At 46.4% G+C, this 25,500-nt stretch overlaps 1 protein-coding gene across 2 annotated transcripts in view; it reads right to left on the bottom strand.

Moving 5' to 3' along the window:
• The window catches only part of KIF6 (kinesin family member 6), a 408,069-nt gene that overhangs the window by 31,435 nt on the left and 351,134 nt on the right, over nt 1-25,500 (bottom strand). For both annotated transcript variants that reach the window (XM_074332873.1, XM_074332874.1), the window contains one exon: nt 21,524-21,574. In XM_074332873.1, the coding sequence (XP_074188974.1) occupies nt 21,524-21,574 (51 nt within the window). The remainder of the gene's footprint in view (nt 1-21,523; nt 21,575-25,500) is intronic.

The raw sequence follows: 25,500 nt of genomic DNA, 5'->3' as shown, positions 1-25,500 counted from the left end.
GCCTCACCAACACTTTTTTATTCTTCACCAGCTTTGTCACTGTCATGGCCAGGTCAGTTTGTCATTGGCCACTATTAAGCTTGAGGTCAGTTTAAACACTTTCATATTTTGATGAGTGGTTGTCAAAATGCATCCTATTTCCATGTGATTGTCCTTCTGATCCCAAATGCAGCACTTCCCATTTATTGGGGGTTAGCCTCCTGAAAGGTTCTTGTTCTGCGATACCTTTATTCTTTCCCCTTTGGTGCCTTACATGTCCTTATCTAACCCACTGATAAATACGCTAAGTGAATTAGGATTCTGTCCTTTGTCTTCCAGGAACCTGTGACTCTCTCTCTCCCTTGTGTCAAGTGACAGCTGTCACTTGTAAACTGACTGAGCAAGCGTGTTACTTCATCATTTAAACACAGGAGATGTAGATACCACAGACTTCCCAGCTGCAGACCATCCTGTCACCCATGCTGGTCCTACGGAGCCCGACTGCCTCTCACAGGTACTGGAAGCCCCTCAAGGGCAGGGACGGGCCCTCCTGCTCTCCATATGTCCCCCTGTTCTTTGTTCACACTTCACGGACACGATGCCCTCGGGGCTATCCGTGTTCACTGGCCCTTGTCCTCTCTGAAAAATGTCAGACATGATAAACTCAACCAAGTACCCGAACATCAAAGTGATAATGCTAGGACTTGAAATGGACAGAATGTTTCCTCTGTTAGTAGTTTCAGAAATGGGCAAATGTATCTTCCAGACTGTTAAAAAAGAAAAGCGGTGACTCCCTTCTTCCTTTTAATGTGTTTTGACCCACACCAAGGGACCTGCTGAGGAATTCAGTGAAGTCCCTGCTCTGTGGTGACTGGCTGGGTGTCCTGCAGCCCCACATGGCAGGACAGACCCCTGGGGTGGGTGAAAGCAGACTGCTGGGTCTGCACAGGGGTGTCTCCAGCCTGCCGGAGGCCGTCTCTAAGGGGCTTGGGAACGGCGGTGGGTAGGAGAGGGCCTGCGATGCTAGCTGCCCCAGCTCGAGTGCAAAGCCCCGGCAGGAGAGCGGCTCTGCCTCGCCCCATGGCCGGCTGTCTCTTCCTGGGGCAACAGAGTCATATCACATGCCCTGGAAGCATCAGGGCGTCCGGGAACCTAGGGCAAGCCGAGTGTTCTGCAAGCAGCTGACACAAGAACGGGAGGTGATGTCAGCTACCGTCTGTGGAGCATGCCCTCAGTGGCATTCACTGTGCCACCTCATTTATTCTTGTCACTCCAGCTGGTAGACAATATTATTTCCATTTTCCAGAGAAGGAGACCAAGGCTTAGGGTGACCGGGTGGCTTGCTCAATGCCATCAAGCTACCAAATAGCAGAGCCAGGCTTTGAATCCAAGACTAGTGATTCATTCGTGTATGTAACAAATGTTTATGAGTGTCGACCATGGGCTTGCTCCTGGGCCAGGGGCAGTGTACTGGGCAAGGCAGACATTAAACCAACAAAAATGGAGTCTATGATAAAATGCCAGGGGTTTAAAGGCGCTATGAAGAAAGAGAAAACTGGGTAAAAGGTTGGAGAGCAACCATGTTAGATAGGATGGTTGGGGAGCCTCTCTGAGGAGGGGATATTTAAGAAAAGACCCGAATGAAGGGAGTGAACAAGCATGCTGAACTCAGGGGAGAGTACAGCAGCAAGTGCAAAGGGCCTGAGGTGTGTCTGTGGGTGCATCTAAAGAACAGTGAGGCCGGTATGTCTGGAGTGTACCTCCTCTTACCTAGCATGATTTTCAGAAAAGAGAGAGAACGTTAAAACTCCTCTTCCCATTTTTTTTATTCTTCAGCAGCTTTGTCATTGTCATGGCCATGTTATTTTGTCATTGGCCACTATTAAGCTTGAGGTCAGCTTACCCTCCTGTCTCTCTCTCTCTCTCTCTCTTTCGCTCTCTCTGTCTCTCTTTCTCACACACACAGATACACCATAAGGGAGAGTGGTAGGAGCTGAGACCAGTGAGAAAACTGAGGCCAGGTCACACAGGACCTCGAGAGGGACAAGGCTGGAGGGTTTGGAGGGAGGAACGGCTTGATCTATGCCTTTGATGGCTGAGCCAAGTGGTTTTTTTGCTGAGCAAGACAAAGCTACTCTATATTGAAGAACAGTTAATGTGAGGTGGCGCCAGGATGCTGTAAGCCTGTTGAAAGGATCTGGGGGAGAAAGCTGGGGCATGGGACCTTGGGCAGCTAGAACGAGAACACAGCACACCCCCAAGGCACAAGCCATCCACATTGTCATGACAACCAAAGGGGCCTCTTGCCAAAGGTGGTCTTTGCTAAGTGAAGTGCATTGTAACCCCAGCAGGAGGCAGCCCCTGGCTGCTTCTGATGCTTGGCTTATCCGTCCTCTCAGGAGAGAAATAGGGGCTGGGGACTCAAAGGGAAATGAACAAAAGCGCGGAGCAAGAACAGAGGAGCCACTACAGGGCATTTGGGCTTTGTAGGTCTCTGTGCCCACTGGGACCGTGACCAGGGACAGAACCTCCAGTCACCTGACAGTAGGCACAGGGAGCCCTCCTTTCAGGCACAAGAGTCTGGCTGGGACGGGGCACAGGAGGTCACAGCCCTGAGTGGCCTCTGTGGCCATACTGTGAATCTGCGCGGGCAGTGGCTCCAAAGCAACACAAAAGCAAAAAAGAAGGGCTTTATTCTAGCGGCCATGCATGGATCTGAGTGTCACACACGGAGGAAGCCCTGAACTGTCAAACCGTAATGGAAACTCCAAATAGGGCACACACTGTCCCAGGCTGGCCCTGCCTCTGAAGTGTCCGGTATTGAGGACTTAGCAGCACAAGGACAAGCAGAGCCCTTGCTGGGAAGGCCAGCCTCCTGTTGGCCCCTCCTACCTGGCATGATTTCAGGGGCACCACAGAGATTGCTGCAACTCCTCTTTCCACTTCCCCACCCCCACACACGCACACCCCAAACTCTCTGTCATGTAGGGTGTCACGCAGGGTCTCAGCTCCCTCTTCCTACATAAGAACGCAGGACACTGTGAATCCAAAAAGGAACACCCATGGAGCCATAGATAGGGGAGTCATACCACTATATTCTCGCTGGTGGCCGAGTTGGAGACACAGGAGGTAGGAGCCACACTATCTGCAACCTGCCGTCCACTTCTTTCTGCCAACCAACCCCACTTGCCAGCTGCAATCCGCGCTTGCCAGCTCAGCCACCATCTTTTTGCTAACCCCCCCATTTGCTGCTAGCGTAGCCATGGCAGTTATATTAGTGGCCAATGGCTCACTGGTCATAGCTGACGGCCAACTAGCCACAGCTGATGGCCATCTAATCACAGTGGATGGCCATTTATTACCTGAGCCAGCACCTTTCCACGTGAGGCCGAGAGCCTGGAAACTGCACTCCTGGCTCTGTCCCCACACTCTCCTACGCAGTTATACGATGTCTGAAATGTGCAGAATCTCATTTCTTTGGTTCAGTGGCTCTCAACTGGGGGTGCACAGGAGAATCACATTAGGAGCCTGCAAAAGCACAGACAGCTGGGCCCTACCCCAGACCTACTAAGTTAGAATTTGCCCGTAGGCTTCCCGGTCATTCTGATGCTTGTTAAGAAACACCGCTCGAGGCACTGAGTCCAGTTTCGATGCAAGTACTTCATGCAAGAGACATCAAGAATGCAGGAGCTGCCAAGGTTTGGATAGGCTGGTATATGAGCTAGCATGTCCCTTTACTCTCTGTCAACCTGCCAGAGCTTTGGCAACCATTGTGGAGAAAAGGGGCCTCAGGGTTTGCAGCAAGGAAGACTCACGCTCTATAGGCCTGAAGCTGCCTGCACTTGGCCAGTGTAGGTGGTGGTTAAAATCTGAATAATGATAACACCATGCGGCTGCTCCGTGGGGCAGGTACTTCCTGTGTCTCATTGTACATGATTGTCACAACCCCCACCACACATGGGGAAGCTGAGTTCTGACAGGGGAAATAACCTGCCCAGGATTATACCATTGGTGAGTGGAGCTGAGGTCAGGACCCTGCTCTGTCTGACTTCAAAGCTGGTGCCTTTTCCTCTGTAAGTGATTCTGATAACGAAGGAAGCCCCGGAGCAGATCACTGAAGCCGGCATTGACTTGTCCTTGGTATTTGAAGGTGATGCTCTTTTTCCATGAACACCTTTCAGATCTGGGGGTGGGGCTGAAAGAAAGCCTCAGTTTCTTCCCGAGCGGCGGCCTGTGAAGACTGCCCTCTACTAACAAAGCCCTGGCCTGCACCCTGACCCCAGATGGCATTTGCGGCTCATCTGCTGGCTGCGAGGAGCTTTCATTACCCCCTGGCGCCTGCCCCTCTCCAAGTTCAGCCCCTGAATACCCAGAGCCAGCCTGCTCCATCTCCTTGACTGTGTACCAGGAGTCCCAAGGAAGGCAAGACTGACATTTTCAACCAGTCACAGGAGCCTAAAGGGGCCCTGCAGGTTTCCATACAGCAAAGGACACATGGCCGTCCCCACCCATTTCCCTGCATGGCAAGAGGCCGTGAGTTATGTGGCTCTTCTGTGGCCGACGAGACATCAGAGCCAGGGAGTCATTCCAGCTGGTCGCCTCAGCTAGCCAACTAATGATTCATTTGCTGAATCCCCACTCTGGGCCTCCTTGGGGCTGAACTGTCTCACAGAACTGTACATCACTCAGCTTCACCTTGTTTGAGAAGTCAAAGTGTCTATTCTTGTGGAGATTAATGCTGTCAGTGGCTCAATTACCACAATGGTCAGCAGCTCAGCAGCAAAGAGTCTGGCTTCCCCATCAGACCATTTCCTGTTTAATGGCTCAAATTTATTGTCAGCTGGCGTAATCACATGCTGACGGGTGTTCAGTGCCACCATCCATCTTGGTGTTGATTCCTTGTAACACCATAGCTGCCCAGGGGCTGCTCAGACTTAAGGGCGTGTTGAACACCCTGCAGACACATGGCTGTGATACACTCACACCCACAGCCACGGGTGCCACACTCACTGCCTCCGTCTGCCCCTCAGGGAGAATGGGGTACTCTAACGAGAGGAGACAGGGCCATGCTTTAATCAGAATTGTTCGGCATGCCTGTTTAGAGCAAGACACAGCTCAGACACCCCCTAACAGAAGGCCATCTGCCATCTCTTCCTGCCTGAGTAACCTGCCCTGCTTCTACTCTGGGCCTCTCTGCCCAAGATCATACCCCTGGGACGGTGGCCTCTTCCCCTTCCGCATTGGCTCCTTCTTCCCCACCGTGTTGCCTGTGCAGGAAATAGACCACACAGAAGGTCAGCATGCACTAGGGTCAGTGTGGACCTGAAGGCGATATAAGGGAGACCCTCGGGGCATACGGCATACACAGGAAAGCCATTTCTATTCTTGTCACTCACTTCAGCTTCACACAGGTTCCTTTCCATGGTCACCTCTCTTCAGGTGGCATCTCTCTCTTTCACCTACCTCTTCACGGTCCTTTCTGCTTTAACCCCAGATCGATTTTTTTGGCTTCCAGGCAGCATTTTCTTGGTGGCAGCCACTCAGAGCCTGGTTCCAGTGACGTTCTTTCCAAGGCTCCTGGTGCCTCTGCCTCCCACCCCAGGCTTCGAGAGGCAGGTCTGTCCAGAGGCTTTTCCTGCCTGCTTTACAGGCTGCTGTGACTTCCTCACTCCTCAGTTGGAAGCATGATTGCATTTCTGAACTCAGAGTGTCTCTCCAAGTCCAAGTCCCTTGGCAATTTTACCCTCTGTCACTTCAGCCTCACTGACCGGTGTTGACCCCATGCCTCAGTCTCGGTGGCTTTTCAGAGACGCGTTAGTAGGAAACTGGGCATCCCTAAAACCCAGTTATATTCTTGTCACACTGAACCCAACTAGTCTGGTGTGTTCTTAGGACACATGCCTTGTGAGGAGAGCAGTTTTTCTCATGCTTCAAGAGTGAGCACGGCCTTCTTCCTATAAACACCTCGAATGATGATGGTTAGAGGGGGTTGGTTGATTCTCTTGAGTGGCTTATAAGAGAAATTTCAGGACTTCTAGGAATTTAGTTGAGGAGCCTTAACACTGTCTCCTTCCACTTCTAGAAAAAGTATTTGCTACTAGCTAATTTGTAAGTCAATTGCTCATTTGGTAAAAGTTTATTATATACAGTGTCAAAAGTTCTGAGACAGAACACACAGCAGAATTGGCACATTTTAAAAGTAAGATGGTAAGAGGAGGTTAGACCACCAAAATAGCCACATCAATATTGGAAGAAGGCCAAGAGAAAGTTTTGAAGAGTATTTCTTGCAAGAGAACTAGCTGTTGCCTTAAGCCCATCTTATCTTCTTCACTGGGGGGATGGAGGAGGCCCTACTCCCTCCCTTAGAGGTCGTCATGGGGCTTAAAGGAGACCATTCAGAAAGCTTGGTAAGAATCCTTGCGAATGTTTGTGTGTGTATGTGTGTGTTTGCACGCACGCACACACACACACACTCAGTGGACTAATGTTTGATTCCCATTCAGGAAATGTAGAGGCTAAGGCATGGGGCTGGTGATGTGCTAGGAACAAGAGCAAGGAATTGCTGCTGTGTGTGGACCCAACATGGGCTACGAGCACGGAAGAGAGTCAGGTCAGGGTCCCCGCAGTGTGCTGCTAAATTAACAACCAGCTTTCTGAAAAAACAACAACACCAAACTAACAGAAAAACCAAAAACCTTGATTGGTAGTGGTTGACAATTTTTGTGGTGTGAATACTCCCCTCATGGCCAATTTCAAGCTCCCACCATGATGTGCCCGAGTTTGGAGCTGGGAAGAGATGCCCAGAAGCTCTCACGAGTCAGTATGAGCTGGCTTCAGCACACCACTTAGACTCTCTAGCACATCACTGACGACTTAGATCCTTTGCAATAGGGCCACCTAGAGGGGCAATGGGACCTTCCTAAAGAGAAGCCTGGCAGTGGACTACAGGATGCCTGGGGGCTGTGCATTGGACCTATTTCAGCTGCTTCTCCAAATCCACCCTCCCCTATTCTACTCTTCTGCTACTTGTCCCAGGAGGCTGGCTGGTAGAACACTGGACTTCCTCACCGCTTGCCTTCTGTCTGAGCTCAGCCAATGGGGAGCATGGGCAAGGGGTTGGAGGCTGGGAGGAGGCTGAGGTATTTCTTTCCCTGGACATCTCTGTAGGTGCCATGAGCTGGATGCATTGCTTGACTGAAGGTCATAACTCCTGTCAGATGGCTAGAGCTTTTCTGCACAGACTGCCCTTTCTATCTTCAAGTTCCAGTAATTGCTCACTTCTCTTGCTCCTTCAAGGCCTAGGGGCAGTGATGCTTCCTGCCTTGCTGCTATTACCACCTCTGGGGTGTGGTGGTCTCCTTTGCAGTTTCCCTACATTCTGTTCACACCTTTGTCAATAAACCTGTATTCAAATCTTTTCACAATACCCAATTCAAGGACTGTCATCTGCTTCCTGTTTGGACCCTCACCTATACAGGCTCAAAGTGGGTCAACAACTGTTGGACTGAGGTGCTTTTCCTCAGGTCAAGGGACTGGCTGGAGAGGGAACCCATGAAAGTGACCCAAATGAGGAAGAATCAGCTTTGAACATCTACCAGGCCCAGAGAGCACAGAGCCATGTTACACCATGGCTCAACTGAGATCTTCACAAACTGTCTTTCCTCCCTTCCTTCTTCTCTCCAACTCCTTCTTGGGGAAGCTGAGCTTAGCAGACTGAGAGAGGAAGTGAGTTAGAAACAAAGAAGGAGCTGACAGTATATCTCTGTCTTCCTGGCAGGTGGCCTTAGCTGGGGAAAGGAAGAGAAGTCTTATCTTTGAGTGAAATTTGAATTACTGAGTCTATAGTTAAAAATATAAAATGACTAATATTTTTCTATCATTTATAATTCACAATGAATGACCAATGAGTTAGGGGCTGCTCAGTTTCCACCCAGGGACAGAGAAGAACTCTCCCCACTGTGAGGATTTAAAGAGACTGTGGGAAATTAAAGACCTAAACATAAGACCTGAAACAATAAACTGCATAGAAGAAAGCATAGGTAGTAAACTTATGGACCTCGGGTTCAAAGAGGATTTTATGAATTTCACTTCAAAGGCAAGGGAAGTAAAAAGCAAAAATCAATGAATGGGACTATATCAAAATAAAAAGTTTCTGCACAGCAAAAGAAACCATCAACAAAACAAAGAGGCAACCAACCAAATGGGAGAAGATTATTTGCAAACAATGCCTCTGATAAGGGACTAATATCGAAAATACGAAAGGCACTCATACAACTCAACAACAGAAAGACAAACAATCCAATTAAAAAATGGGCAAAGGACCTGAACAGACACTTCTCTTAAAAAGACATGAACCTAGAAGAAAATATAGGAAGAAACTTTACAGACATACCCGGAGTAAGATTTTTACTGATATAGCCCCTCGGGCAAAGGAAGTAAGAGAAAAAACAAACATGAGGGATTACATCAAACTAAAAAGTTTTTTCACAGCAAAGGAAACCATCAATGAAACAAAAAGGGATCCTACTGAATGGGAGAAGATATTTGCCAATGATATATCCGATAAGGGGTTAATATCCAAAATTTATAAAAAACTCACTCAACTCAACTCCAAAAAAACAAACAACCCAATTACAAAATGGGCAGAGGACATGAAGAAACATTTTTCTAAGAAGGACATACAGATGGCAAACAGACATATGAAAAAATGCTCAACCTCACTAACCATCAGAGAAATGCAAATAAAAACCACAATGAGATACCACCTCACCCCAGTCAAAATGGCTATCATCAATAAATCAATAAACAACAAGTGCTGGCGAAGATATGGAGAAAAGGGAACCCTTGTGCACTGTTGGTGGGACTGCAGAATGGTGCAGCCACTATGGAAAACAGTAAGGAGGTATCTCAAAAATTTGAAAATGGAACTACCTTATGATCCAGCAATTCCACTCCTAGGTATCTATCCGGAGAAATCCAAAACTCTAATTCAAAAAATTTTATGCACCCCTATGTTTATTACATCACTATACACAATAGCCAAGACTTGGAATCAACCGAAATGCCCATAGGTAGACGACTGGATTAAGAAACTGTGGTACATTTATACAATGGAGTATTACGCAGCCATAAAGAAAAAAGAAATCTTACCATTTGTAACAACATGGATGGACCTAGAGAACATTGTTAAGTGAAATAAGTCAGACAGAGAAAGACAAATACCATATGATCTCACTTATATGTGGAATATAAAGAAAAGAATAAATTAACTAATCAGAAACAGTTTCAGGGACATAGAGGAAAAACTGAGGGTTGCTAGATGGGAGGGGGTGGGGATAAAGGGGAAGGTGAGGGGATTAGAAAAGAGTCAGTAACCACAAGATTGCCATAGGGTTACGAAAGTTAATTTGGGGAATGTAATCAATAATGTTGTAAAGATTTTGTAGGGTATCCGATGTACACTTGCCTCGTTAGGGAGACCATCTCAGGGAAGATGTAGATGCCTGATCACTGCACAGTACACCTGAAGCTGAAGCTGAACAATAATGAATGTCAACTACAAGTTTACATATATATATATATATATATATATATATATATATATATATATATATATACACATATATATGGTTACAAGAAGCGGAGTACAGCATTAGGAATAGAGACAGTGGAAATGCAATGGCTCTGTGTGATGTCAGAGGGGTAGTGGATGGGGGAGGGGGGTTGACACAGTGAGGGATATAAATGATAAATGTCTAACTATTGCTTTGTTTTGTGCACCTGAAACTAAAAAAAAAAAAAAAATCCACACCCAGAAAAAAAAAGACATGCAAATGGCCAACAGATATATGAAAAAATGCTCAACTTCACCAGCTATTAGGGAAATGCAAATCAAAACCACAATGAGATATCACCTCACCCCAGTCAGAATGGCTATCATCAACAAGACAAATAGTAACAAGTGTTGGAGAGGCTGTGGAGAAAAAGGAACCCTCATATACCGTTGGTGGGAATATAGATTGGTGCAGCTGCTATGGAAGGCAGTGTGGGGGTTCCTCAAATAATTAAGAATAGAATTACCATATGACCCAACAATCCCTCTCCTGGGTATCTACCCCCAAAATTTGAAAACATTTATCTGTAAAGATATATGTATCCTTATGTTTTTTGCAGTATTATTCATGGTGGCCAAGACATGGAAACAACCGAAGTGTCCTTCAATAGATGAAAGAAGATGTGGTATATATACACAATGGAATACCACTCTGTCATAGAAAAGATGAAATACTTCCATTTGTGACAACATGGATGGATCTTGAGACTATTATGCTAAGCAAAATACTCAGACAGAAAAAGTCAAGAACCACATGACTTCACTCATATGTGGGATATAAAACTAAAAGCAACAAGGAACAAGACAAACAAATAAACAAACAAAAACTCTTATCACAGACAACTGTTTAGTGGTTACCAGAGGGTAAGGGGGATGCGGGTGCTGGGAGAAGGTAAAAGGGGTCAAATATGTGGTGATGGAAGGAGAACTGACCCTGGGGAGTGAACACACAATGTGATATAAAGGTGATGTATTATAGAAATGTACACTCGAAACCTATGTAATTTTACTAACCCTTGTCACCCCCATAAATTTAATTAAAAGAAGAAAAATTCCAAAAATAAATGGGATTGTCTTGAAATCCTGAAAAAAAAGAAAAGAAGAAAGCAAAGAAAGAGACCGTGGGAGAACAACAACAAAGCAGCTTTCATGAGCACCTCTACACAGCATCTTTAGCTACGAAAGTCTCTACCAGAGAATACAACGCACCCAGAGGAGAAATGAGAAGTAGTGAATTTTCTATTTTCATCTTTATGTATAAACGATCCTGACATAAATGGTAGTGAAGAAAATGAAGATTAATCAGAATCGAATTGGGACTCGCTTTTTACTACTTCTATTATCACGATTCCACTGACACCGTAATTTTGTATGGTCTCTGAACCCTTGGAATCGAATCCTTCGTCGAGTTCTGGAAATTATTACAAACCATGTCAAACACACGAAAAAGTTCAGAGAATGATTTAAGTAACATCCATGTACCACCTCTGTATTTTGAAAAAGCTAAATAGTTAACCACTGTTGCTTCCACTTTTGTTTTTGAACTAGAACATTGCAGCGTTGGCGGAAGCCTCCTAATACCCTCCCAGTCCACCCACTTCCTGCCCCCAAGACACCCTTGCTTTTATTTCTCACTCTACATCCTCAGTGTTCCATAATCATTGTTCCTTAAACACTAACTTCCTTAAACTTAGCTATTTCTTGACCTAAGAGGTGGTGGCATGGGTGTTCTCTTTGTAAATATTTGTTGGACTGCACACCTGTCAATATAGTGTTTGTGCATCTTTCTTATTTATGTTATCTTTCACAATAAAATATACAAAGCACCCCAGTAAATAGTATTGAAAAATTTGGGATTTACGTGAATAGTATCATTTCATATATATCCTGCAGCAATTTTCTTTCTTTCAGTAACCATTGTGTTTTTGAGATTTATTTATATTGCTACATGTAGATCTAGTTTATTTATTTTAAATTGTCTATGGTATTCCACTGTATGAATATACGAGGTGTGATCAACAAATACGGTGAATGTTTAAATAAAAATAATTATTACAGTAAAAGACACATTGCCATTAATCCCTCTCAAAATACTCTCCCGCACTTCAAACACACTTACCCCATCATTCTTGCCACTTTCTGAAGCAGTTCTGGAAGTCTTTTTTCTTGAGTATCTTTAGTTGTGCTCTTATGACTGCCTCTATATCCTGAATCAATTCAAAACGTTTACTTTTCATGGTCATTTTGACTTTGGGGAAGAGCCAGATCCGGTGAATAAGGTGGATGAGGACACACCATAATGTTTTTATTTGACAGAAACTGCTGTACCAGAAGAGATGTGTGACACAGAGCGTTGTCATGATAGAGGACGAAAACGTTTGCCCATTTTATGTTAATACATTGTTCATGATCCATGATTTTACAGCACACTTAAAAACACACCTTCTCTCAGCTGTAGCTCACACCCAACTGACTGCACCGAACAAGTTGAAACTTGTCACACACTGTTACTAAGGTTCGATGTACCACTTCCTGTATTGAAGATCCCTGCCTTTCCATTGGATGGCAGCAGTCACCGTAGTTTTTGATCACACCTCACTGTATCCACCCCCTTCTGTGGGATCTTTAGCTTGTCTCCTGTTTTTGTTTATTATTTGCCGTTTGCTATGATAAGACAATGCTGTGATGAGTAACTACTGGGGCACGGATGTCACACCTTCTTGGGTGTGTGTTCCTCAGTATGGAACTGCAGGGTTGTGGGGTTTGCATATCTTCAGCTTTATGATATGGCTAGAACCATCCTCAGATGGTTGTTCATAGACTTTCACTACACAATTCACTTTCCCCTGCTTTTTTCTTTTCATTTCTCTCTTTCTTTTCTTTCTTTTCTCTCTCTCTCTCTTTCTTTCCCTTCCTTCCTTCCTTCCTTCCTTCCTTCCTTCCTTCCTTCCTTCCTTCCTTCCTTCCTTCCTTCCTTTTTCTTTCTTTTCTTCTCTCTCTCTCTTTTTCTTTCCTGTATTATTATTATTATTATTTTTTAAATGGAAACTTCTCTGCTTTGCTCTCTGGGTGTCACCTGCCCACAGCTCTGCCCTGATGTACTACATATGTCTACCTTGTGTGGACCCCTGGCTTCTTACAACAGCTTCCTCATGGTTTCCTAAATAGACACTAGTATTTTCAAAACACCACTTAAAGCTTTTTGTTGGTTGTTTGGAACACACAGCACCTATTATTTGTGTCTGAGCATAGATGACCCAAGTTTCCTGTTGGTAGGTCATCCCCAATCTCATCATCAACTTCTCTGAAGAAATGGGAAGGTCTTACCCCGCTCATTACACACACAACAGGATTGATCCTAGGAAACGCTTTGACTTTTCCTGGGTTGAGATTTGTCAAGCACAATTGGTGATTTTTATCATGTGTAAGGGAGAGAGGACAGGTGAAGGGGCCAGCCATATTATACATTTTAGTCTAGTGGATGAAGCTAGAATTTTGTTTTCTATATGATTGATTGTTATGGACTGAATGTTTGTGTCCCTCCCCGCCCCGCCCTAAATTCATATGTTGAAATTGAATCCCCAATGTGATGGTATTTGGAGGTAGGGCCTTCAGGAGGTACTTAGGTCAGGAGGGTGGAAACCTCATGACCGGGATTAGTGCCATTATAAGAGGCCAGAAAGCTGCCTTACTCCTTTTCTGCCATGTAAGGATACAATGAGAAGCCAGCAATCTGCAACCCAGAAGAGGACTCTTACCAGAATCTGAGACCACGCTGGCACCCTGACCTCAGGCTTCCAGCCTCCAGAACTGGGAGAAATAAATTTCTGTTTATCAGTCACCCAGTCTATGGTGATTTGTTATAGCCGCCCCACCTGACTGATATTGGTCAAATGCCTAATTCATTCAAAGTAGCACACGTGGCTATGCACATTTGTGAGATGAAAAACATGGTTCTGGCAACTGGTAACAGGATCGTCAGTGATCAAATGCTTGGAGCAGTAGCCCCTTCTTGGGGCTTGATTGCATTTTTGCACAGAAGAGTGATTAGTAGTGCCTGTGAGCAAATGTGGGGAGAGAGATGGGGTGACTGTGGGTGTGTGGTGACCTTCACTAGGTATGCCAGTTGGTGGTGGTGGCCCGGAGACGTGGTATAGTTTCTGTAGCCGGGGGTTGTGCCTGCTGCCTGAGCATTTGGTTCGCTTGGTTTCCAGCACTCAGAGTCAGAGTCCATGCAAATTTGCTGAGCATTCTACTCTGTTCTCGGTTCCATCACGTGTACACCTCGCTCGATACTCAGACCAGCCCAGTGGAGCAGATGTTTTTATATGGACCAGGACATGGAAATTTTGGAAGGCTAATAATGAAGCAAGGTTACATGACTAGCAAAGGGTGGAGGCATAATTTAAGCAGGGCTCTCCTGAGTCCGAGGCAAGTACTCATTTTACCTAACCACAGGTGCTGTTCAAGACTGGCACCAAGAAGGATGCCCAGAGCCTCCCTCTGGTCTCCAGAATGAGTGGCGAGGGAGTCCTGAACTGCTCAGAGGGTCTGAAGCCTTGATGATTGAGAACTGGGCAGGGAAACAGGGTGGGGACTCCTTCTTACTTCTGGCCTCCATCTTGAGCCTGGTCTAGTACCTTGTGTCACTGAAGCTGGTCCTATATTCATAAGTAACTATAGATTAGAAGCCATGGAGGTGGTGAGACTTTATCACTGGCCTTCCGGAGCCATCTGGGTCCTTTTAGAACCAACCAAGATGCCATCTCAGCTTTTGGGTCAGCTGCTTTCTTTACATTCTGCCTTACTCCAAGGGGTCAGCATTTTGACCATTTGTTTCTGACAGGATGAAAACTTCTTAATATATCTAAGCCCTTGAATGTCTCCTCATCAAGGTGGTGAGTGTTTTCTGCATGTCTTAAGGAAGTCTGCATTCACAGAGAGGTAAAATCATGGCCCTGGAGGGCGGAGGGGTGTTAGATTCATTTGTTCCTTCAACAAACGATCAGTAGATGACAGCTAAGGCTCAGGTACTGTGCCTGGCACAGACTGTCATTTAGCCCACCACCCAATTTTACAGATGTTGGGACCTGGGCACAGAGCTCCTTAACTGGTGCCTGGTACATCTTTAAGGCAAAAATTCGATCCCTTAGATATCACTGATTTGTACAACAAATATTTATGGAGGACCTACTCTGTGCCAATCATTGTGCTCAGTGCTGGGGAAATAAAGTTATTCCCTCCAGTGGGGGAGACGGGTAAGAGACTAGTAACTGCCATACAGTGTGATGAGTTCTATCACAGGGGTACATGCCTGGAGGGAACTAAGAAGGGAAGTGAAGCTTTGACTACCTACCTTTGGCAATGTCTTAAACAGAGCCACAGTATCTGAAGGGAGGAAGATGTGTTAAAAGCTACAGAATCTTTCTTCAAAAAAAGCTCTTAAAGGCAAAAAGGAAAAAGGAGTTGCTTTGGTTGAATTAGCGTGGGTGAAAATCGGGCCCTGCCATTTGCATACTGACTCCCCTCTCACCCTCACCTTGTCCCTAAGGGACCATGGGGAACACCGAGGTCCCACAGAGCCCATTTTGAAAAGCACTGGGCTAGATGATGCTGGGAAGTCCCCACCAGTTCTGTCTCAGTGGTTCCTTTGCATACGCTGGAATCCTGGTTTCACATACTGTCTGGGTCATACTAGGTGCAGTGAAGTTGGCTGAATAAATGGATGACAGTTTGGCCTCTTGCTTTCTCACACATTTGTTGTCCCCAGGGGCACAATTCCAAAAAGCATTTCAAGACCCAGTCTTCAACAATTTTACTTGAAATGGGAGAAAGTGGTGGCAAGAGAGGCCTCTATGTGGAGAACAGCCAGGAAGCCACAAGAGGTCACTGCAGGAATTCTTTTCGGGAAAACAGAGCTGCTCTGGAGGACGCTAAGCTGGAACAATGAAGTAAAATAGGGAGTGCGCAGCTTCAGGGCTTCCCCCACCTTCCTTAGGCCCTTGCTGGAGACAGGAGCTGCCTGGTTTTCAGAGTCAGGTACTGCACGTGACCAGCGGCATTGCAGCCACAATGGCCTGCTCTTGGGGGCTGCTTAACTCCTGGGGTGGTGAGGGGGATGAGGGAGGAGAGAGAGGAGCACTAGTATTCAAGAGGCTAGTGTTTGTGGGGGAATCTCCAATGTTGTTTGGAACCTGCCAATGTCATGTTTGTGGATTTTTTCTTTCTATTAATTAATCATTATTATCGCTAACTTCTGTATATTAAAAAAATGCCTACAAGTAGAGGCAGTGGAACGTTCCAGTAGGTTATGTTTTCATAGAAGTTGGGTCAAGGGATAAATGCAGAGAAAGGGGTGGCGTCATCCAACATGGACTGCTTATGTTGGGCACATCTGTGAGTTTCTCAGGGGCAGAGATCCCCCCATTTCCATCTACCGCTGAACAAAATAACTGGTGTGTGATCAATGGAGGACTCCGGGGGCAGCCTCAGATCTCACACGTCCGCAGCAGATTTACTCAGAGGTGGCCAGGAGTCCCCGAGGCCTCCCTGGGTTTGGGCTGGGAGTGTGTGACCCCAGAGGAACAGCCCAGCACAATGGCCAGGTGACAGCTGGGGTGGGGGTGGCGGTGGGGCTGGCGGGGCAGATTGTCTACTCATCACATCAGTCAGTTAGCAAATGCTAAGGAACTGGCATGACTGCCTGGGGCTTTCTTTTCCTGAAAGGCCTCTTTGACCAAGACTTCCTTGCTCACAAATATTCAATGGCTCAACTGCCCCTAAGACAAATGCTCAGATCCAAGGCTCTCAAGGAAATGGCCCTACTCACCATTTTAGCCTTTTTCTGGACTACAAATCAGTTCCCCCGAAAGTCATCCTGCCCTCCACACACAAAAACAAACACATCACACATCCACACACACACACACACACACACACACCACATGCGCTACACACATATACACACTCATCATATATATACCACACACATGCACACACATCACCCCCCCCACACACACACATAACATACCACACACACCCACACACACCACATACACAACATACCGTACATACACCACATCCCCATATACACGAACCACACACACAGCACATATACATACACACCACACACATAGCACACACACACCACATACACACATTACACATACATCACACACACCACACAATACCACAAATACACACACTATACACACACATACACCTACACCACACACACAACAACACCTCCCCCTCCGCCCCCACCCTCACTTAGGTTCTGAATCCTGCCCGCTCAGCCCAGGACCTGGCCTCAGTGACAACCCTCAGGGGCCACTCCCTCTGGAGGGTTCCCAAAGCTTGGATGGCCCGTTCCTCTCACATGACACATTTCATATGCTGCTTGGTAGTGCCATGTGTCGTTTACATTTTAATCACAGGCCCTTGGTAGAATTTTGATTGTGAGCTGAACGAGAGCCGGTCTCTGATCAACTATTGCCCAGGAAGGACTTTTGAGGAACGTAGCCCACGTTCCTGGAGCTGGCTTCTCCTGGTTTTGTTCCTGTTCTGTGCGACCATCAGAGAGCAGAGTACCTGGAGCATATTATCTTGGCCGCTCACATAAACACTTTCCTTCAATGAATTATGCTTTAGTGTCAGTCCTGTTGCTTTTATAGAGGGTCGATATAAGAATCATCTGGTTGAACAACGTTTCAGTGTATTTTGTAAAACTGCAGTTGAAGACATCGTTCACTATGTCACTCAGGGTTCTTTATACAAGAGTCCTCACGATAAATTCTGGTTGAGTTTGGTTCCAGGAAGAAATTCTACTTTTGCAGATAAATTCGTTATGTGCTTCCTGTTGTCAGAAAATGAAAACTCTGTAACTCTGCATGCTTCTCTTCCTGCTTAGTGGCTAGAAAAGAGAGTCAGATTTATCGCCTGTGTGTTTTAATCTGCTCAGCTGTGGGGTCCAAAAGCACTTACTCCTTCTGCTCTTTTTTTTAAATAGACTTATTTTATGTTCAAATGTCTCATTATACTTTTGCAAGATGTGGAAGTCTGGAAGTCATCTGGGGAAGCACTGATTTGGCCTATTTATTGCCTGTGCTGGCTGCTAGGGGTACAAAGATGAATTCGATGGCACCCAGATTTCTAGGAGCTCACATTTTAGCATGGAGAACAGCTATGGAAATAAATAATTACAAAACAAGGCTGGCGCTCTCACAGAGGTGCATGAGGCTGGAGGACAAAGCAGATGTGGGGAGAAGCCAGGGAAGGCTTCATGGAGGAGGTCAAGGTTGAATTGGTTTTGGGCTGCAGTGGGAAGAGGACATTGAATGGCACAATATATGTGTCTAAATCTACCGGCTAGAGTGAAAACCCTTGGAAGGCAGGCATTGGTTCTCTATTCCTCTGTGGGCCCCATGACGCCTGGCACAGGGCTGAGGGCGATGCAGTGGTTAGAGCCTGGGACCCGGAGCCAAGGCGTCTGGGTTTGCATCCTTCATTGGGTGAAGTTAGGCAGGTTCATGTAAACCCCTTTGGGCTTTAACTGTAAAGTGTGGATAATAGTGGTGTGGAGCTCATGGGGATTTTAGGAGCATTCAAGAAATAAATACGTCAAGAGCTTAAAATCATGCCTGGCACATGGCAAAGTACTCAAGAAATGTTTGCTGATTACTCTCATCTGCATTATTGACGACACTACACCATTTAGGGCAGTTAGTGCGACGAAGTGGAGTAACACACACTGAATTCAGCAAAACACGCTCAGCTCAGCTCACTGAATCTAGTGCAATTAGTATCATTTCCAAAGGATGCCTAATTTAAAAATAACCCTGTTTTATTGTTTCCTGAAAAAGTGTGTGGGAGTAGGCCCTGCTTAGTCTGCCAATAACCTCTGTTTATTGTTGATATCCTTAGAACTGGTTATTGATGTGTCTCTTAAAGAACCCCTCCCTCCAACTCTGGCTGTCACGTCTAGAGGCTTACTAGGCCCAATGCTTCTTCTGTTCCATTTCTATCTTTGTTGGTTTCCCTGTCCACTGACTTCCAAAAGGACCCGGGTTCCGAGGGTAGGCAGTATACAAAGACAGAGCCATCATCTGGATTTTCAGTCAGGAAGGGGAGTAGAAGTCATCATAAGAGCACGCGCGCACACACGCGCACACACACACACACAACTGGCCTCTCAACGGATACTTGTCTGTGTGCCAATGGTGTGGTGGTAAATGTTTAACAACGGGCTCTACAAGGCAAACAAAGCCCCAATTTATAACATTTGTCAATTCCTTGGTGTCAATACTCACACGATGGCTGATTTCAAGCTGCCATATGTCACTGAATGTGGAATTAGGAAGACATGCACAGTAGCTGTCATGTGGGGTGGCATGTGGGGTCTTTGCTCCCGCTCCCCACATAAGAATGCAGGATATGGTGAGGCCAAAAAGGAACACCCACGGAGCCATAGATAGGGGAGTCATACCACTATAGTCTCGCTGGCAGCTGGGTTGGAGACACAGGAAGCAGGAGCCACACGATCCACAACCCGCCGTCCACTTGTCTCTGCCAACCAACCAACCCCACTTGCTAACTGCAATCTGCCGTGCTAACTGCAATCCACGCTGGCTAGCTCAGCCACCATCTTCTTGCTAGCCCCCATTTGCTGCTAGCGTAGCCATGGCAGTTATATTAGTGGCCAATGGCTCACTGGTTACAGCTGATGGCCAACTAGCCACAGCTGATGGCCATCCAATCACAGTTGATGGCCATTTACTTCCTGAGCCAGCACCTTTCCACGTGAGGCCGAGAGCCTGGAAACTGCACTCCTGGCTCTGTCCCCACACTCCCTCACTCCATCAGAAGCCTGTTACAGAACATCAGGAAGCCACAGAAACTGAGTTGCTTTTGTTCTTATAGAAGCCATGGGTCCCAGCCCTCAGCCCCAGTGTGGGCCTGAAGGGTGCGGGTCAAGGCAGGAAATGGCTCTATAAATAACTTGTTGTGTTGAGAGGTTTCTCTCAATGAGAAGAATTCCCTTCTGAACTGTGGTCACCTGGGACGCATGAGCACTGGTGCTTCCAAATCTCTGTCAGACAAGCTCCTAAGGAGTTTGGACAGCAACATGGCATTTACTCTCAAAATGGCAGCTGGGAGATGTTAGCAGTTCCTCTCTAATTGGAATAGTATGCTTTTAAAATAAATAGGTATTTCAAATGCTCTTAATTAGACTTCCAGCTAAAGGGCTTTCCGTTTGAAGTTGGCTGATTACTTCAGGCAAAGCTGAGCCCTGTTCAACCTGACACCTGCTGTAATTCAGAAGAAGGCTCCCCAAGAGTGAGCAGAGGAATTAGGAAAAGGCATGTGGCTGAAGCTGTGCAGTAGTTTCCCAAGGGCCCAGGAGGGCCAGGGACTGGGGGGCAGAGAGGATCGAGCACTTCTTGCCCTGACAGCCATGGAAATGGCTTCCCAGGCCCTAGGTGAAAATTGCCCCGGAGTTGTTTGAGTGGTAATTTTCCATATCATTGTTTCTATTCAACCAGTGTCATGAAAATTGGAGAAGAGGCCAGATGGCAGTGCTTAGGGATGACTCTCCATTTAGGGATCTCCCTAGGAGACCCAAAGGTCACCTTGGCACAACTTCCCAACAAGGCCATCATGCCCTTCCCAAGCCCAGCCCTACTAGTTAGGGTTCTGGGGAACCCCTGGCTCTTTGTTGAAGGCACTGGGCAGAGTCTCAGCTATGAGGCCAAACCTCTGGCAATGGGAGGGCAGGCCTGGCACGTTTACCAGACCCCTCAGTCCTGGGGCCAACAGTGGGAAGCCCAAGCCCTAGTCAGTGTGTCTTAGGCTTCCTTGTTCTATGTTTCTGATACAATCAGTAGTTATTTGATATGATCGTTATTATTACCAAAGCTAAACGAGCAACCTTCTGAATTATCCAAGTTACTACTGTGAAATGAGTCATCCTCAGGACTTTGGGGCTCTCCTCCATTTCCCCCCTGAGATTTTGGGTGCTGGATTTCTCCAATTACAGGTCATGCCAGGGACAGGCCATCCCAAAGGAAGCCCTTGTTTGGAATGTGCAACTTGCTTATTTAATTGAAGCTGTCTATATTGCTGGGTCCCAGGCTAGCGGGAGAGGAGACGAGCTGGTCCTGCCCAGGATGCCTGCTCCATCAGCCTTTCTGGAAGCTGCACGCTCCTCCCAAGTGACTTCCTTGGGTCACCTATCAAAATGGAGCTCTTTCTGCAGATGTCCCCTGCTTAAAAGGTGCCAAGGGCCTCTTACAATATCACTGTGTTGGTTTAATGTTTGCATTATTATTGTATTGAAATACGTCCACCATTGCTGTGGGCAGTAAATACCATGGGCGCTAAGAGCACCAACTTTGGACTCAGGAAACTGGGTTCAAATCCTACTTTCAACACTTACCAGCCATATGACCTTGGGCAAGTCATTGAATTGCCTGCATACAGAAAACGCACTTACCTCTTAGGACGGCTGTGAGGATGGAAAGAGACTACACATAAAGTAGTGCACCAAGATGGTTGGGCAAATGGAAGCTGTTTTTATCGTCAGTTGTTACTGTTAGGATTAATTAGTGGTGGCTCTAAAAAGCTCAGAGCAGGACCCTCAGGGGCTGGTACACAGGGAGTGAATCTAGGTTGGGGTGTGGGATGGAAAAGATCAGGAGGATGAGACAGCAGCTGGGCGAATGGGGTGCCAGGTGTTAACATCTGGGACCAAGCATGCAGGTTGGGGAAACTGGTCCCAGAGAGGAGGGGCCTCCTAAGAAAGCCGCCCTGACAGCAAACCCTGCCTGCCTTCACCTCCCCGAGGGTTTTGGACAGGCTGTCTTTCAGCTGGGTGTGGACAGATCAGCTTGTATTACCTTCACCTTTGTCCCGCAGGCTCTACTTTGTACCCACCTAGAGCTACTTGCTGCAGATGCCGCTGGGTGATTTCTTCCTTCAGGCGACCTGTCAAAGACACAAAGGAAAACCACTAGTGAGTTCCCAATGGGCTGGAGGAAGACTTGGTCTCAGAAGCATGTGGCAAGCTAACAAAGAAGAATAAGGGAGACTAAAGTGGGCATAGCTTCCAAGACAAGCCCTTCCATGCCCTGGATTTTGTTGGAAGAAGAGGCTGCATAAGCCAAGCCCTGGCACATCACTGCCAATGTACATTTCACCTTTGGATTCAATTATCTTAGTCTGTCACTGATAATCTTTGCTAGGGCTCTGTTCTCTTATGTAGGAAGAGAGGATTTAATATTTTAATAATTTATAGGGCCACTTTTAAATCCACTTCATTCTTTTAAGCTATATGAAATTGTGTCAAATAATAATGATGGTGGCTTTGGTTAATGATAAACTAAATATGAACACAATAGTTGATCATTTGTATGAAACACAAAAACTTCTAGGTTGCATTAATAAAGATATAGTGTGTAGATCAAGGGAGGTGATAGCTATTCCATACTCTGCAGTGGTCAGACCAGAGTTCGTATTTGTTCTGGGCGCTACTTTTTATAAAGAACATTAGTAAAACAGAAAATATTTAGAAGATGGTAACTGGGATGGTGAGGGATCTCAAACCATGTCATACGAGAAATATCTGAGGTGACCTGAGACATTTAGATGGGGAAGAAAATACTTGGAGGGAGAGGAGGTATGGAGATAATGGCTATCTTTAGAAACCTACACATTGTAAGATGGATAAGAAAACATTTAATTTTGTCCTACTGCTGAAGGCAAAAGTCACGTTGAATGAAGACAGACTTGGGTCTCAATATGAGGAAGAAACAGCTTAGGATGAGGACTGTCTCAACATGGATTAAGTTGTCTTAAAATGGACTAAGTCTCCCAGCGAATCAGTGAGCCCCTTCCTGAAAGTGCTCAAGCAGAAGCTGGGTGACCACGTGTTGGGTTGTTAATGTGAGAATGCCTGCCCTGGGTGGGAGTTGGGACGAAATGACCTCCAGGTTTCTCCATCGCTAAAACTATGATTTCATGCTTGAAGGATGGGTGAAACAGCAGCCCCGGGGTTTGTTTATGTCCAAGGACTCGGTACACTTGTTAAAGTGTCGGTTCTGTCTATGAGTATATCGCAGGTCCCATTTGGGAGATGTGATCAGGCCACTGGGACATTCCAAGAAGGCCTGGGAACTTCATGGCTCCTGTGTTTAATACATTTCTTTCTTATCAGAAAGCACATTCCACATCTCAAAGGCTGTCATTGAAATGAGTTTTCAAAAGATGAGTAGACACTAAATAAGTCGCAGGAGACCTTGACACTCACTGGAAGTTCTAGGGCACTCCCAGAATGTTACGATTGGGAGGGAGGGCAGAGGTCATTCAGGTTAACTTCCCACCCAGTTTAGGAATCCCTTCTACAGAAGGAAATGGTCATTTCACTTCCAACTTGTGTGTATGTAGGCTGTTCCATTGATTACATTGCATATAAGGAATTACTAATGTGGTGTCGACACCCGCTTCTTTGTAACTTTCAGATTTGGACCTGGTCTGTTCTCTGGAACAGCGTACAGAAAGGATCCTCTCTCGTTGGCAGCGAGAGCCCTTCATACATCTGAGGATGCTACGATTTCTCCACTTGTACTTGTCCTTTTTGGATGAAACACCACACCACCAGTTCCTTCTGCTCCCCCGAGGCTGCTGTTTCCAGGTGTGTCATTGAGCAAGTCTGCGCCCTGCCTTCCATGCATCCCTACTGGAGAGGACTGTGCACAGAGAGGAAGCCAAGGCTTGGGCATGAGCCAGAACTGCACCCTAATTCCAAGTGGGGGACAGTGGGAACTCAGGGAGTTGGGGAGGTGGAAACCTGACCCAAGGATGAGTGTTGGAAGAGCCTGGAACCAACAGAAACATGACCTGAAACTCAGGGGAGCCACAGCCACAGATGGCATCTCCTCCCCCTATGACCGACACAACCCTTATTGTCTTTATCAGCAAAGTGAAGAAGTTGGGGGTCTGGGGCGGGGCAGATGGGCTGAGGCGCCAGTCTGCTGGAAGCAAATACTGCTGACTTGAATTTTAAAGAAGTGTAGCACATACAGTCTTCAGAGAAAAGGAGATGGTGCTGTGACAAATGCAACACGCCATTTAGACACATTTCTTGATTAAGAGTAGGGCATTAGGAGCTTTGTCATGTCCAGTGTGGGGAGCCACTGCTGCCTTGGTGCCTGGCCTGTTTCTGGGTATCTGGCACATGTGCCTTGTACCACAAGCCTCCTATGTGCCTGGGTCCCTCCTTCCTAATGAGGTTAGGCAGTGACCTGCTCCAGGAGAGCACACACTGGGTTGCACTCCTCCTGGAAAACTAGCTTGCTGACATCGAGGCTTCTTGACAACTTGCCTCCCTGACACGGGTCTCCCCAACTATGGGTCTCCCCAACTATGCGCTTCCCCACCTCACACCTTGTCCCCAGTAGGATGTCATGACTTCCCGGCTCCTATTGGAATGACCAGGCTCCCTCTCCCAAGCCCTGGGGAAGCCATTTTGGAATGATGGGCTTAAGGATTCTCCACAGCCCCCAATCTGGGAAGAGCTGCTCTTGGAAATAAAGAGGGGGATTTTGCTACCAGGACTGAAAGTTCTATAATCCCCACAAACAGAAATACCTCCTTCCAGAACAATGAGCTAGCCCTAGGGGACAAAAGTGGGTCTTTCTAATGCTTCATATTGATGAAGGTAGGCTTAAAATGTGTTTAGTGACTCTCAGTTTTGGAGAATTGGCTAACATCTCTCATCACACAGCAATTTTTGTTTTTGAGCTCTTCCCAAACAAGCTTCTTAAAATAGCCTTATGGACGATAGCTAATTGCATTTTCCAACAGAGCCATTCTTCATGTGAAGATAAGTCTCTATAATCTGCTGGATCTTGCAGCTCCACGGGTTTTGGCAAAAGAAAGAGTTGAGGGGGACTGCAGAATTCACTCAGCATGCAGCTTGCTGTCATGAGCATGCTGATAAATTTGCTGCTTTTGGCCTGGGTTCCTGGACACATCCCCATCCCGAGGTATGGTAAAGAGATGAAGCGGCAAGAGAGAACTCCCAGCCTGAGGCAGGAGGTACTCTGGGAGGGAAGCCGGGGAGGGGAGGAGAGCTCGGCTTGTAGGAGAATGGTAATTAGTAATTTTTGTTTCCAGCAATTTACAACAGTACATGCCAGAAACACCTTCTCTCCCTTTCTGATTCATTAATTGACAGTGGGGTTGGGGTACACGGAGCCTGCAGCGATGCGGGGAGCTCCAGGTGCATGACCTTAGAAGTAACCACGTGGAGGTGGGGCTCTGCACGGCATACAGTTTCTCCGCACCAAGGAGTGCATATGAAAAGTATTATCATCACGCAGAAGAAGCAATGCTTATTTCTTGCATTGATACTCAGTCTTTTGGATAAAACAATTTTCCTCAAGCTTCACACTTTATTTTGCATGCATATTAGTTAGGAATCGTTCACCCCGTGAAAGCTGCTTAGCTGGTCTAGAGCAGAGCTATTCACTTATGACTCCCCCAGTACTGCTGTTGCAGGCTGCAAAGCAATTTCTGTGCCTTATTGAAGATGTCGGTGCAGCTGTCACATCATTAACTATTTACGCTCATCCACTATATGTTAAATACTATGTGGAATATACAAACGAGTAGAAGACTCTATCCTAGCTTAGGAAAGTTAACATGATACAGGGGATGGCATACAGGTGAGCTCTTCCTGTAAAAGTGGGGCCCATGGCTGACCTTGTTCCTCCATCATGGATGGTTTGCTTTCCTGCTGAGCCTGGATCTTTCAACATAGCATCTTGGGCAGCTATAACCAATTACTTGGAACTGGACTTGAGACGAAGCAAACATCATTGCCATTTTGGTTATACTAGAAATTCCATTAC

This window comes from Rhinolophus sinicus, linkage group LG05, assembly GCF_036562045.2.
Source record: "Rhinolophus sinicus isolate RSC01 linkage group LG05, ASM3656204v1, whole genome shotgun sequence".
NCBI classification, from domain to species: domain Eukaryota; kingdom Metazoa; phylum Chordata; class Mammalia; order Chiroptera; family Rhinolophidae; genus Rhinolophus; species Rhinolophus sinicus.
Note: the sequence above shows the minus strand (reverse complement) of the source record. Positions and strands in the feature narration are given on the sequence as shown.